The sequence below is a fragment of the Manacus candei genome, unplaced genomic scaffold (assembly GCF_025592945.1).
Source record: "Manacus candei isolate 608988 ecotype Guabito, Panama unplaced genomic scaffold, ASM2559294v1 h1tg000011l, whole genome shotgun sequence".
NCBI lineage: Eukaryota > Metazoa > Chordata > Aves > Passeriformes > Pipridae > Manacus > Manacus candei.
In genome coordinates, this window is record NW_026138059.1 from 31396542 (window position 1) to 31408998 (window position 12457).

The window sequence follows — 12457 nt, forward strand, 5'->3', positions numbered from 1 at the left end:
AAAAGGTATGAATTTATAAGGTACACCGAAACATTGCAATTCAGCAACAAGTTTACTGACTTTTATTTGCACCATGTCAACCGAAAGAACCAAGAGATATGGTGGGGGTTGCAGGAGGGGGGGAATCCGGTTAAAAGGCAACTTTAGACAGACTTTGAATACTTTATGTGGCAAGTTTCGCCTCCAATTGAAGCTGGGCTAAAAGAAAAAAAAAAATCCAGCCCCTACACTGGAATTTTTAACGAGCACAAAACGTGCTTGAATCAGATCTGGGCTGACGCTCACGATTAACAATACGAATACCAAATCGAGCTCCTGTCATCTGCCCGGATTCCCATAGAACCTGAATACTATTCAAAAGCTGCTTTAATATCCCACCCGCATGTCGTCTGCACCGCACAGCTGGTTGGGGGCCGCCGGCCCGGCCGCAGCCGCTCGGCCCCGCCAGCCGGCCCCGCCCGCCCGCAGCACTGGGCACCGGGCACCGGCACCGGCAGCGACGCGGCGGGGCGGCGGCTGCGGGCGGCGTCACGGGGGAGGGATGGGTGTGATGGGAAGGAACGAAACAGAGGAAAGGGAGATAAAGGGAAGGGGGTTTGAGAAAGAGCAGCTGAAGGTGAGCGAGATCAAGGAAAAGATACAGGGAAATTGCAAAAGGGAAGGGAAGGGAAGGGAAGGGAAGGGAAGGGAAGGGAAGGGAAGGGAAGGGAAGGGAAGGGAAGGGAAGGGAAGGGAAGGGAAGGGAAGGGAAGGGAAGGGAAGGGAAGGGAAGGGAAGGGAAGGGAAGGGAAGGGAAGGGAAGGGAAGGGAAGGGAAGGGAAGGGAAGGGAAGGGAAGGGAAGGGAAGGGAAGGGAAGGGAAGGGAAGGGAAGGGAAGGGAAGGGAAGGGAAGGGAAAGGAAAGGAGGGGAGGGGAGGGGAGGGGAGGGGAAAGGGGGAAGGGGGAAGGGGGAAGGGGGAAGGGGTAGGGTAGGGGAGGGGAGGGGAAAGGGGGAAGGGGTAGGGGAGGGGAGGGGAGGGGAGGGGAGGGGAGGGGAAAGGGGCAAGGAGGAAGGGGTAGGGGGAAGCGGAGGGGAGGGGAAAGGGGGAAGGGGTAGGGGGAAGGGGGAAAGGGAAAAGGGGGGAAAGGGAGGAAAGGGGAAAGAAAATAAAGGAAAAGAGAGAGGTAAAAAGAGAAAAGTAAGAGAAAAGACGCTCAGACCGTACTGGTCTCTTCGATTTAAAGTGGATTTCCATGTTACAGGGTCTCAGTAAGCCTCTCCGCCGATCTCCGCCCGGTGCCTTGCATCCCCATCTCCTTGCCGCGGAGCCCTGGGGCCGGCTCGAACAGGGACGGGAGCCTCAGGGCCGTCTCGGGCGGGGACGGGAGTCCCCGGCCGTCCCGTCCTGCAGCCCGGGGAAGGGCAGCCCTGTCGGGGCAAAGCCATTTGGGAAAAAGGTCACCCCGGGAGCCGCCGGCTGGGCCGCCCCGCCGGAGTATGGCCTGCTGAATGAACTTGCAGCATTTTGTTTCAGCCTCCGCTGCGGTGCTCTGCGGCATAATGAGCCGAGCCCTGTATACAGGCATTCATGCTGGTCTGAATGTGGTGTTGAACCTTCTCTGTGCCGGAGCGGTTTGATGGTTTGAATGGAGCTCCCTGGTGGGACATTGCTCTCTGCAACTGTGCCTCTTTGGATGACTGTTGTTCCTTAACATTCATGCCTCATTATGGGGCAACCTGTTAAATCAGGGAGAACAGTGTGCCAAAGTGTTACTCAGGGGCACCGGCAGTTCAGCGGTGGGCATAAATAAGGGCCGCCGAGGAAAATAACTTTCATCGCATCTCTGGGCAAAAGTGATCTCTCTTTAATGGTGCCTCTAGTAGTCCGGTTTAAGTATATAAAGAGCGATAGTGGAATGTTTTGATTGAGACTAAACATTGTCTTTGAATAAAGCTGAAACCATGTAATTAATGTGTCTTTTTAATAAGGGACAATACGGTCGTTCAAGCTATTTAATTTCATTTAATTTTCCATCCCATTTGCTCCAAAGGCTGCTTTTACTTTTAACACCCGGCCTTTCACGCTGCATCTTGCTCCAGTGGGCACATTAGATCGGTTTCACCCTTCCTTTTTAGGGAAGGAAAAATAAAAGAAAATGTGGTTCCTTTCCTCTTTTGTGGACAATTTATTTCACTTGGGGAACTTCAACTTTGAGCCACAGGACAGAATAAAAATTGGAGAACTGGTGTGAATGCTTCCAGAGCAAGGGCTTTTCTTTTCTGAGTGGATGGGAACCAGCCACAATCGGCTATATTAATAAATAACTTTCCTCACAGTCGGTCTTTACATGGTCCTATTGATAAAATTGTTCGCGTGTCGTTCACGCTTTTTGACTCATTAAGGCCTGGGAGGGAGCGGCTCCCGAGGCGGAGCAGTAGGGTACCTTGATCGCCTTAAAAGCCCTCTCTCTACCTCTGCGGCTCTCGGAATTTCAAGCCGGTCTCATCCTCTAGTGACCAGGCCAGAGGTTACAGGGACATGTTCATGGCTTAAATTTATTGCCCTCAACTTCTTGCTTATCCTTTTTTCCCCATTCAGGCCGTTGATCAAAGAGGTCATCTTCAGTTCCCCGTATCCTGTCCCCCCTCCTCTTCCCATTCCTGCCGAAGTGAAAACGAACCCACCCCCGCTCCCGGGACGGTCCCTGGCGTTGCACCCCGGAGAGATGCGGCCGATGGCCACTGATGCTGTTGGGGAATGGGGCGGGGGGGGGGGGGCAGACGCGACATTTATCTCGCGTGCGCGCCAATATGGATCATTACTAAAAATACATTCCCAGCCTGCGCGGACTCAGTGCCGGTCAGCAGCCCCCGGAGCAGGCGGCGGCAGCACCCCGTCCTGTCCTCGTCCCTTTCCGGTGCCTCCCGGTCGGGGGAGCCTCTCACTCCCCGCCCAGCGCACACGGGCAGCGCCTCGGGCGGGACGGGAAGTACGGGAGCCCTGCGCTCCCGCCGCTCTCCGCAGAGGCGCTGCCATCTCAGGGCTCGCCCCGGCCGGGGGAGCGGCGCTAGTGACCCAGGCGGGCTGGCAGCGCTTTGCCGCGGAGGGGTCGGAACGAACGGCGGCCGGTGTGGGCAAATGTCATCGCAGCAGCGGCGATGACTCGCCAGGCTGAGCTTTAAGTGCTTCTCGGTGCAATGCAGGGCAGTGAGAGGGGAAAGAAGATCTTTGCGAGCGCCAGTCGGTGAGAGGTGCCGGTTCAAAATCGTCCCCATCCTCCCTGCGCATCCCCGCGGCCTTTGCTCCCACGGTGCCACTCGTGACGGCAGCAAACAAATCCAGAGTAGAGCCCACGCACTCGATGACATCGAAAGCGGCGTGCCAAGGTTCATCTTGCAAAAAGCAGGTTTACTTGAAAAGACCCTACTCAGTTACCTGGCGTGTGTCGTCAGATGCACTCTAAACGTAGATTTTTGGCTTTTCTGTTGAAATTTATTAGGGCTGACTATTAGAAAAACGCCACAGGGGAAAAAAAAGGAAAAGGAAAAAGAAAAAAAAGGGGAAAAAAGTTCCATATCTGCAAGTGTTTCTAAACCCTAAACCTTAAAATCTGTAACTTTGCAACTTCTCCACAGGAGAAAGGTTCAGAAATCTTCCTTTTTAGAGTGTTATGAGATATGGAGCTAAGAAAACCTGCTAGCAGGAATTAGACAGGAGTATAAAAGAGAAAGTGGAAGAATGAATTTGCTACTGTACTCCTTGGTCTGACAGGTATATCTGAACTGTTGCACCCACGTAAGAAAAAAGTCGCACACCTTTCCTTTTCAGCTCCTGAAAATTTTTTTGACATTTATCCAGCTGACTTAATCCTAGCTCTTCGTTGTATCTTAATTAAAATATTTATGCGAAGAGGAGGGACATAGGCGGACACTGTCCGAAAAGCTTCGTTCTGGCTTTATTTAAAGTCGCTTTTTGCAGGTTCCACCTCCAAAAGAGATCTCAGTGCAAGAAATTTTGCGTGTGGGCAAGGAAGCTGCGGATGTATTAAACGAGGAATCCAGCTGCACGCAGTTTGCTAGACATCTGTGTTTTCTGCTATCCATACCTTCCTGTTTCCTGGTGGCTGTATGTCTCTATTTCCTCCTGTCTCTATTTCTTAATCGCACGAACTACAGGCACAACTTCCCCAGCACTCGCAGGTGCAGCGGTTTCTGTTTTACAAGGGTTGCGGCGTCTCATATTTTGTGCTATTCATCCTCCTTAAGGATCAAAGCTCTTCTGAACAGATTACTGGCCTGAAACCAAACCACTGAAATGGTAATATGGTAGTTCTTTTAAAAAAAGTGTAGGTATTTTCTGGTGTTTTCCCATCAAGTACCTGCCCAAATTCTGTATGGCACACGCCGGGAATCAATAGAAGTTAACAAGTCCTCAAAACATTCCCCATCTCTTTGTTTAATCTCCTTTACAATAAAGCAAAGGGAAGAGAATTAAAAATCTTTGAAGTATATTAAGCCTCAAAAGGCTCAGCCAAGTAGACTTAAAATAGTCACTTATTTTCCAAAACTGGTTTGTCGGGGAACAATAAAAGGAAGCAAAATTTATGGAGAAATTATACAGTGGATTTGTCACTTAAAATATCGTAACTGTCTCGGGGACAATACCCCATGCTGAGGATTAATGGTCCCTCCAGACCTTTGATTCACCAGCGCCTTTTCTTTGCCCTTGACAAATTGGATTTTTAGGAATGGGAAGGTCGCCTGGCCCATTGTCTGCCAGCCATTCACTCCGCCTGATTATGCAGGAGGGTTAGGGAAAGGCTCCATGTGACCCTCTTGGATGGGACTCCGCAGCTGCTCGAGGAGCCAAACTCTCTCACCAAACTCTGCGCCCCAGAGCATCCCCCTGCCAAGGGGTACCCCTCCTGCTCCCGTTGAAAAGCCAGCGTCCACACACCGCCGCGTCACTCTGCGGGCGGAGATACGCCTGTGCTCATCCTCCCGCCGCCTGCCGCTGTCACTCCGGCACCCTTAAGTAGTTGGGGTTCCCGAGCGCTCACACCCAGCGGCAGCGATGCAAACCAGCAGGGCTCCGGCCATCAGCGTCAGCGCGGAGAGCTGCATCCCGGCTGGGCTGCGCTTGGGTCCTGTGCCGGGCACCTTCAAACTGGGCAAGTACCTGTCAGATCGCAAGGAGCCAGGACCCAAAAAAAAGGTATTTTCCTATGGTCTCTCCTGCACTGCTGGACCTTGATTATTCATTGGCTCGGGGGAAGCCGGCTTTGGGAGAAGAGGCTGCTCTTCTCCCGTTTCTCTTCGATCTTCCCTTCTTAGAGTGAGCCAGGAAAGGAAAGGGAAGCGTTTCCAGAGCGTCCTGAGATGTCTCCCCGTGGCTCTGCCAGGAAAGCCTGCCCGCCCGTGCCCTCTCCCTCTCCTCCTCAGCGCCGGGGTCCCCAGCGCGGCCGGCCTCCGCGGCGAGGCCGGGGGATACGGGAGCTCTCCCGGAGGAGCGGACGCGCCCGCCCCCGCCTTGGACATAGACGTGCTGGAAGCGTCGTCTGAGCCCCGTGCCCGGTGTCGGAGGGCCCTAGTCCCGCCGGCCGGCCCCCGCCCCCCGGGGTTCCACTCATTGGGGTATTGCCCAGTAGGGCGAGGACGTGCTACGGCCGGCTCCTCGACCCTGGAGCTCCGTCGAGACGGGGGCATGTGGCTTTCACAGTCCCCGTGTTTTGTCCGGGAAAGGAGCAGATGCACCAATTTATTTCTGCGTTTGGCTCGGGTTCGTGCCTCCCATCCCTCTCCTCGGCCGATTGTCCTTTGGCTTGGGCCGGAGGGGAGCTTGAGGGGAGCGAGCCGGGGCTACTCCGGAGGCGGAGACGGGGTGCGGGTCACAGATCTCAGGGCAGCTCGACCTCCTGCCAAAGCCTCAGACCGTCTCCTGCTCCCGGAGCTGCAAATAACACGCACAGCCGGAGCGGAAGGGATGACGGACAGCCGGCTACCGGCTTCGGAGTCAGTCCATGTCCGAGCCGGGAAGGATCGAGGAAGAGGCGGTGAAGGGCTCTCGCCCCGTCCATCAGGCTCTTCAGGGGGCTGCGGATGAGACCCCTCCTTCCACCCCCCGGGCAGCAGCGGCTCACGCGTTCCGCTCTGATTTTTAATGCCCTTTAATTGTTTTTAAACGCTCTGCCAGCCCACTCAAATTTATTTCTCATCTGGCTCCCTTGGTTTCTCGCTTTAGACTGCTTTGTTCCGATTACTTTTATTGCACGGTCGTTCAGGGAATGGGCACTTCATTTTCTCTTTGTATGGGCAAGCAGATTATGAAGTATGGGGCTACAGGGACTTTGTAGCTAAGCAGAATCTTCTCCCCTTTTTCCCTCCTCGTTTCCTGACAAGTCTTGTATGCCGCAATTGCTTTGCACAGACTCAGACTACACAAACTCTTAAAAAAATTATCTTAACTGGGCATTTAATATTGCGTTAAGCTCAGTGCAGAAGCTGCGACTGAACAAGGTGCGTTTGAACCAGTGCGACCTAAGGGAAAAACCCCATTTCCCCTCGCAATTGTGCAGGTCCCCGCCGGGCCCCGGGTTTTCCATCCTTACCCCTCAGAGCAGCAACTTCCTCCAGGGCAGCCTCAGCTCTCCTAAGGCACCTGAGAGCCGAGGAAGATCCTACCCAAAGATGGGTGGGGATGGAAGCATCAAACGGGCGGCAAAAGGAGATGCTCTCGCCGCTGCTTCCAGCTGCGATGCTCAGCCCCCTGCCTAGCTCGGGGAACCGGGATCGCCAGGCAAGGCAGAGCGGGCAGACAAGCAGGGAGACGGGTAAGCCTTTTGCTTTCTTTGTGTTTCATCTGACGTGAAAATGACAGCTGTGCCGCCTGTCTTTCAGGTGCGGATGGTGAGAGGGGAATTAGTGGATGAAGCTGGGAGCTCAGCTTTGGAGTGGATAGGGTTAATTCGGGCTGCCCGAAACTCCCAAGAGCAGACACTGGAGGCTGTTGCGGATCTGCCAGGAGGACAGGTATCTCACTCGCGGCTCCGGGCTGGCCTGGCACCACTCTCTGTCACCTGCCTCCCCTCTCAAGCCTCCTGAAGAAGTTTCCTTTCTCACCCTCCCAGATTTTCTACCGGGCGCTGAGAGATGTCCAGCCGGGAGAGGAGCTCACCGTCTGGTACTCCAACCCCCTGGCGCAGTGGTTTGACATCCCCGTCACGGCCACCCCGACGCACGACGAGAAAGGTACAGATGCGGGCATTCATTTCAGAGCAACCAAATTAAACGAAACAGAACAAACCCTCTTTAACTGACACCTTTGACGGGAACTCAAACTGCGGCAGGCAAACGCGGGCTCTCAGAAAAATAAATGCCAGTACAGCTGCAGTGACTTTTAACCCGACACCCTTTACAATAAGACTCCATCTGCTTATATTTAAAGGGTGATCTATTAACTCAGTAACGTATGGAAAGGCCCCCGTCCGTCGAGTCGTTCCGTCATCGGCACGATTTAATGATCCTTTGATAGGCAAATGGGATTTCTGTGATACATCGCTATGGTTGTTACGCGAGACAGCAATTTGGCTTAATAGTTTTTAAAAAAAACGGGTTTGCTTTCCGTGCTTCTCAGTCAGAGTTTCAGAGACTCTTTTCGGATTCTCTTGAGGGCAGATTCACATAGTCAAGTCAAAACGGGTACTAGGCAGTCCCTGTAAACTAGGATGCATTAGTTAAAAAGTTAAGCCGGTGTCAAATCACATTCAGATCAGGATATCCCAGGATACTGGGAAGGGGAAGACACCCATCTGGGACGGCCTGTTTCAATCCACCAACTGATTCTTAGTTGGAATTACACGGGTGTTAACAAAATGATAAGTTGGCAGCACATTAAACGAAGGAAAAGAAGACGGAAGGCTTCAGTGTTCAACTGTCGGACTTTTCCTGCGGCGGGCACCCCCTCCCGTTGATCCCGTGTCCGGCCGCTCCCCAGGGCGTCTGTAGCGGTAGCAGCCTGCTACCGGCATTCGCTCCCCTCGGGCTCGGTGGGCGGCGAGGGAACCCCGTCCGCTCTTGCTCGACGGAGAAGACCCTTCATCTTGGCAGTGTCCCCGGGAAGGGAGCGAGGGCACGACTCGGGCAGGGCTGCCCCCTCCCCCTGTCACGGCTGGCCGCTCCGCAGGGTGACCAGGGTCCGGCACGAAGGGATGGCTGGCGGAACGCCGGGCTCTGATTGCTATGTCCCATCGACTTGTGCGATGCGCAAGAGACCAAATCCCTCCTTGTACTGAAGCTATACGAGGAAAAGAAACTCTTGGGCACGTCTTTGTCCCCCCCCACACCTAAGGACAATGAGGCCATGGGTCTGCGGCGGGTCACCCCCTCGAAAAGCTAGCAGAAATTTCGGCTGCAAGAAAGGACACACTGCTGGGTTGTGTCCCCATCTCCCCCTTTGCAGCAGTTCCTGTCTGCAGATGGGTACCAGTGCTGTTCAGAGGAAATAAAGGCAAGAGAACTCAAGTTTGCAAGAGGCTCCCAGCCTGTGGCATCTTCCTCGTCCCGTCGAAACAAGGCTGAGTTGCAGATTGACCCTAGGGATCTGCTGTGTCTCCGACCCTACAGTTTCCAGACTAATTAATACGGACTAAATGTAACAGTATGCTGAAGTGCTCTTCTTTTAAAGATAATACGCTGAAACCCCCCCAAAAAAACCCAAAGCAAAACCAAACCTCAAAACCCCTACCAACCGAATAAAGAGGGAGGAAGAAATTTTTTTTTTTTTTTTTTTTTTTTCTTCTGAGGATAGACCCTGGAGAGACCCGCAAAGGCAAGAAAAGGTTGCAGGTGGGAGCCCGCGGAGATCCGTGGCCACATTCTTTTCGATCCCCGCCATTCCTTTACCCTTTTTCCGATGCATGGCAGTAGGATTGCAGCCGTGGTTCCTCCTCCCTCGGCCTCTGCCTCTCCGGGGCCCGGGCAGACACGGTCCCGTCTCCCTCCCTCCCTCCTCGACGGGAGGAAAAACAGCTTCCAACGACTTCACAACGCTGCAGATTCCGGGACCGCCTCTCCATGGCAAGTGAGGAAGGGCTGCGCACGGAGGCGAGGACACAGGCGGCAAGACACGCAACAGCGCCGGATCCTTCCACGCGAGTTCGCTCCCGACTTTCCCGCGGAGAGTGAAGATTTCGTTTTCCACCCGCAGCGGCAACCGAGTGATGCCTATCCAAAGCCCTCTAGGGAGGCTGGTCGCGACCATCGTGTCCACCTCGGTGACCCGCTGCCCCCCGTGTGCCCCGACAGACGCGTCGCGCAGTGAAACAACTCTATCCCCATCGTTCCCCACGGGGTTCCCCGAAACGTGAGGAGCTGGCCTCAGGCCTGGAATAGGTTCTCATTTCCGTGTGGCACTTGACCTTACCTTTGGCGTTCCGGTGCATTAAACTGTGGGGTGAGAATCAGCTGGGGACTATCAGGGTGGGCAAGGGCTCAGGGAGAAATTCGTGGGCTTATTGTTGTATTGTGGTGACTGGGAGAAATGAGAGAGGGAAAGATGGATACATGTAGAGAGCAGAAAGGAAAAGAGAGAAGAGAGAGAAGAAGGAGAAAGGGAAGGAAAATGTCAGGGAAAGGATAGAGGAAAAGGAAAGTGAGGGAGAGCGAGTTGGAAAGGAAGGAAGCAAGGAAGAGAGAGTGAGGGAGAGAGAGAGAAATAACGAAATAAAGAAAGATATTCCCAGACAGGTGGCCACAGAGGCAGCGTTTCACCATCGGGGCTGGGGAGATGCTCCTCCTTGGGAAGACTCTCCTGACAAGCAGGGTCAGGAGGAGGAAAGCGGAGCCTAAGCCTCTGTGGTGTCGGGCAGCCATCACAGCCCAGCTACCGAGGTCTGTTCCGCTTCAGAGAAGCCGAAATGTTTAGGGGACGGGGCACAAAGGGCATTGTCCTCTGAAAGGGAACGATTACATATGGCCCATACATATCGGATATTGTCTCGCCGCTTAATGAGGGGCTCACGATCATTAGATTGGCCTTTGTTCGGTGCAGCCGACTCCCTGACATACGCTACCTCCTCTGCAAACGCCAACAGATGGGCCCCCCGACAGAGGACTCGCGGCGGCAGCTGCTCCCCCCGGCCCTACGGCGCCCCGTTCGCGTGAGCCTGCACCGCTCCGCATCCCGGCACGGCACGGAGGGGGCGGGACGAGGCTGAGGGGGCGCGGGGATGCGCGGGGATGCGCGGCCACCGCTGACGGGTCCCTCCGCTTGCCTTTGCAGGGGAGGAGCGGTACATCTGCTGGTACTGCTGGAGGACCTTCAAGTACCCCAACAGCCTCAAGGCCCACGTCCACTTCCACTGCGCGCTGAGCCACGGCCGGCCCTTCCTCCACCACGACCACGGCCGGCCGGCCGCCACCACCTTCGGCCTCCCCCCCAAGGAGCCGCCGGCCGCCTCGCTGCGCGGGCACCCGCCGCCCAGCTGCGGCCCTCGGGAGGCCGTCAAGCGGGAGTCTGCCGCCGCCTCCCCGCCGCTCGCCAAACCGGCGCTGCCCAAGCGGGCGACGGGCAAGGAGGAGCAGGAGCGCGCCCTGGACATGAGCGTGGGGGCTGCCCGCGGGCCGGGGCCGCTGCTGGGGCCGGCGGGCGGCAACGGGCTGGCACTGTGCCCCGGGGCACGCTCGGCCTTCCGCCCCGCCGGGTCGCTGCGGGAGGAGGCGCGGGGCGCCGCCGCCCTCGGCTTCTCCAAACTGCTGGGGGGACTGAAGGCGGGACGCGCCGCCACCGAGGCACCGCCCAAGTGCGGGGCGCTGCCGGGCGAGGCCGCCCCGCAGGCAGCGGCAGCGGCAGCGGCGGGCCTGGCTTGCGGCGGTGGGCTGCGCGCCTTCCCGCTGCTGTCGCCGCTGGAGGAAGCCTCAGCCTTCCGGCAGGTGGAGCGGGGGCTGCCCGCGGCCGCGCTGCCGCCCGCCCGCTACCCGCCGCTGTCCGGCGGAGCGCTGGAGCGCTTCGCGCTGCCGCCCTTCGAGGGGCTGAAGGCGTACGCGGGAGAGTGCGGGCTGCCCGTGATGCCGCTCACCGTCTACAACGGGGAGCTGCTCTACGGCGCCGCGCCCTACTACCCGCTAAAGCTGCACCTCGGCGGCCTCCTCAAGTACCCCGAGTCGGTGTCGTACTTTGCGGGGCCGGCAGCGGGGCTGCACGCTGCCGAGTTGGGTTCGCTGGCCAGCATCGACCGGGAGATTGCCATGCACACGCAGCAGCTCTCCGAGCTGGCGGCCGAGAAGGGCCGCGGGAGGCTGGAGGCGCTGCCGGCGGGGGCAGCGGGGGCGGCTGGAGGGAAGCCCAAGACCGGGCACTTGTGCCTCTACTGCGGGAAGCTGTACTCCCGAAAGTACGGGCTGAAGATCCACATGCGGACTCACACCGGCTACAAGCCGCTCAAGTGCAAGGTCTGCCTGCGGCCCTTCGGGGACCCCAGCAACCTCAACAAACACATCCGCCTGCACGCTGAGGGCAACACGCCCTACCGCTGCGAGTACTGCGGGAAGGTGCTGGTGCGGCGCCGCGACCTGGAGCGGCACGTCAAGTCCCGGCACCCGGGGCAGAGCCTCGGCAAGGCGGCCGAGGACAAGAGTGACTCTGGCTACGCGCAACCCGAGCAGGAGCAAAAGACTGACAACGAGAGCGACGTGGACGTCTGCTTCACCGACGACCAGAGCGACCCGGAGAGCGGCAGCCGGCACCGCGAGCAGTGATGCGAGAGGCGGCCGCGGTGGGGCAGGGGCGAGGGGAGCGCTGCAGCCCCCCCTCCCTCTTATTCTGGTCTCCCGGCCTCCCGAGGCGGTCCCACGGGAGGCCGCGTCGCGGGGGAGAGCAGGCTATCGGGCAGCCGCTGCCGGCGGGGCGGACTGGGGTGCGCGGGCGTCCCCGGGCTCCTTCCGCAGCGTCGCCTCTGGCGCTGCAGCCGCGGTATCGGGACAGGGGTGGGAGGACGAAACCTTGGCGGGCTCGGGATCCCGCTGGACAGGCACTGCATCCCCATAGGCGCCCGCATTTCCGTGGCCATATATTTTTATTGTATCTTTGTGTCGAGAAAATTGTGCCTTTTTGAAACGATTTTTTTCTATGCGCTCTCCCGTCACTCGTTCCCAGCAGTCTGAGCCGTGGGCTCAGCAGCAGACCCGGATCTGCAAGCGTCACCTGTACACTTTATTTGACATCTCAGATGTGCTTGCTCAGGTCATAATAAAGCAATACCAACAGCTTTTTGAAAAGACAGATGAAAACAGGCAACAAAAAGCCACGCTTGCAGCACTGAAGAGGTTCGCATAACAGGTGCACCATTTGATCAAGTTGCAATTATTTATAACAGATAATATTTGAGTAACAAATGTAAAATAAATATTGAAAAGCATGAATCTAAGAGCACGCACTATATAATTTTAAAGGAAATACACTCTCTGTTTGGTAGAATACAA

At 56.6% G+C, this 12457-nt stretch overlaps 1 protein-coding gene across 1 annotated transcript; it reads left to right on the forward strand.

The window, feature by feature from the left end:
- The first annotated feature begins 5054 nt into the window (after positions 1–5054).
- PRDM13 (PR/SET domain 13) lies at positions 5055–11734 on the forward strand. The gene is made up of 4 exons (XM_051778198.1): positions 5055–5195; positions 6878–7009; positions 7108–7228; positions 10260–11734. Exons 1-4 carry the CDS (start codon positions 5055–5057, stop codon positions 11732–11734), a joined length of 1869 nt encoding a protein of 622 aa, XP_051634158.1.
- Positions 11735–12457: the final 723 nt, after the last annotated feature.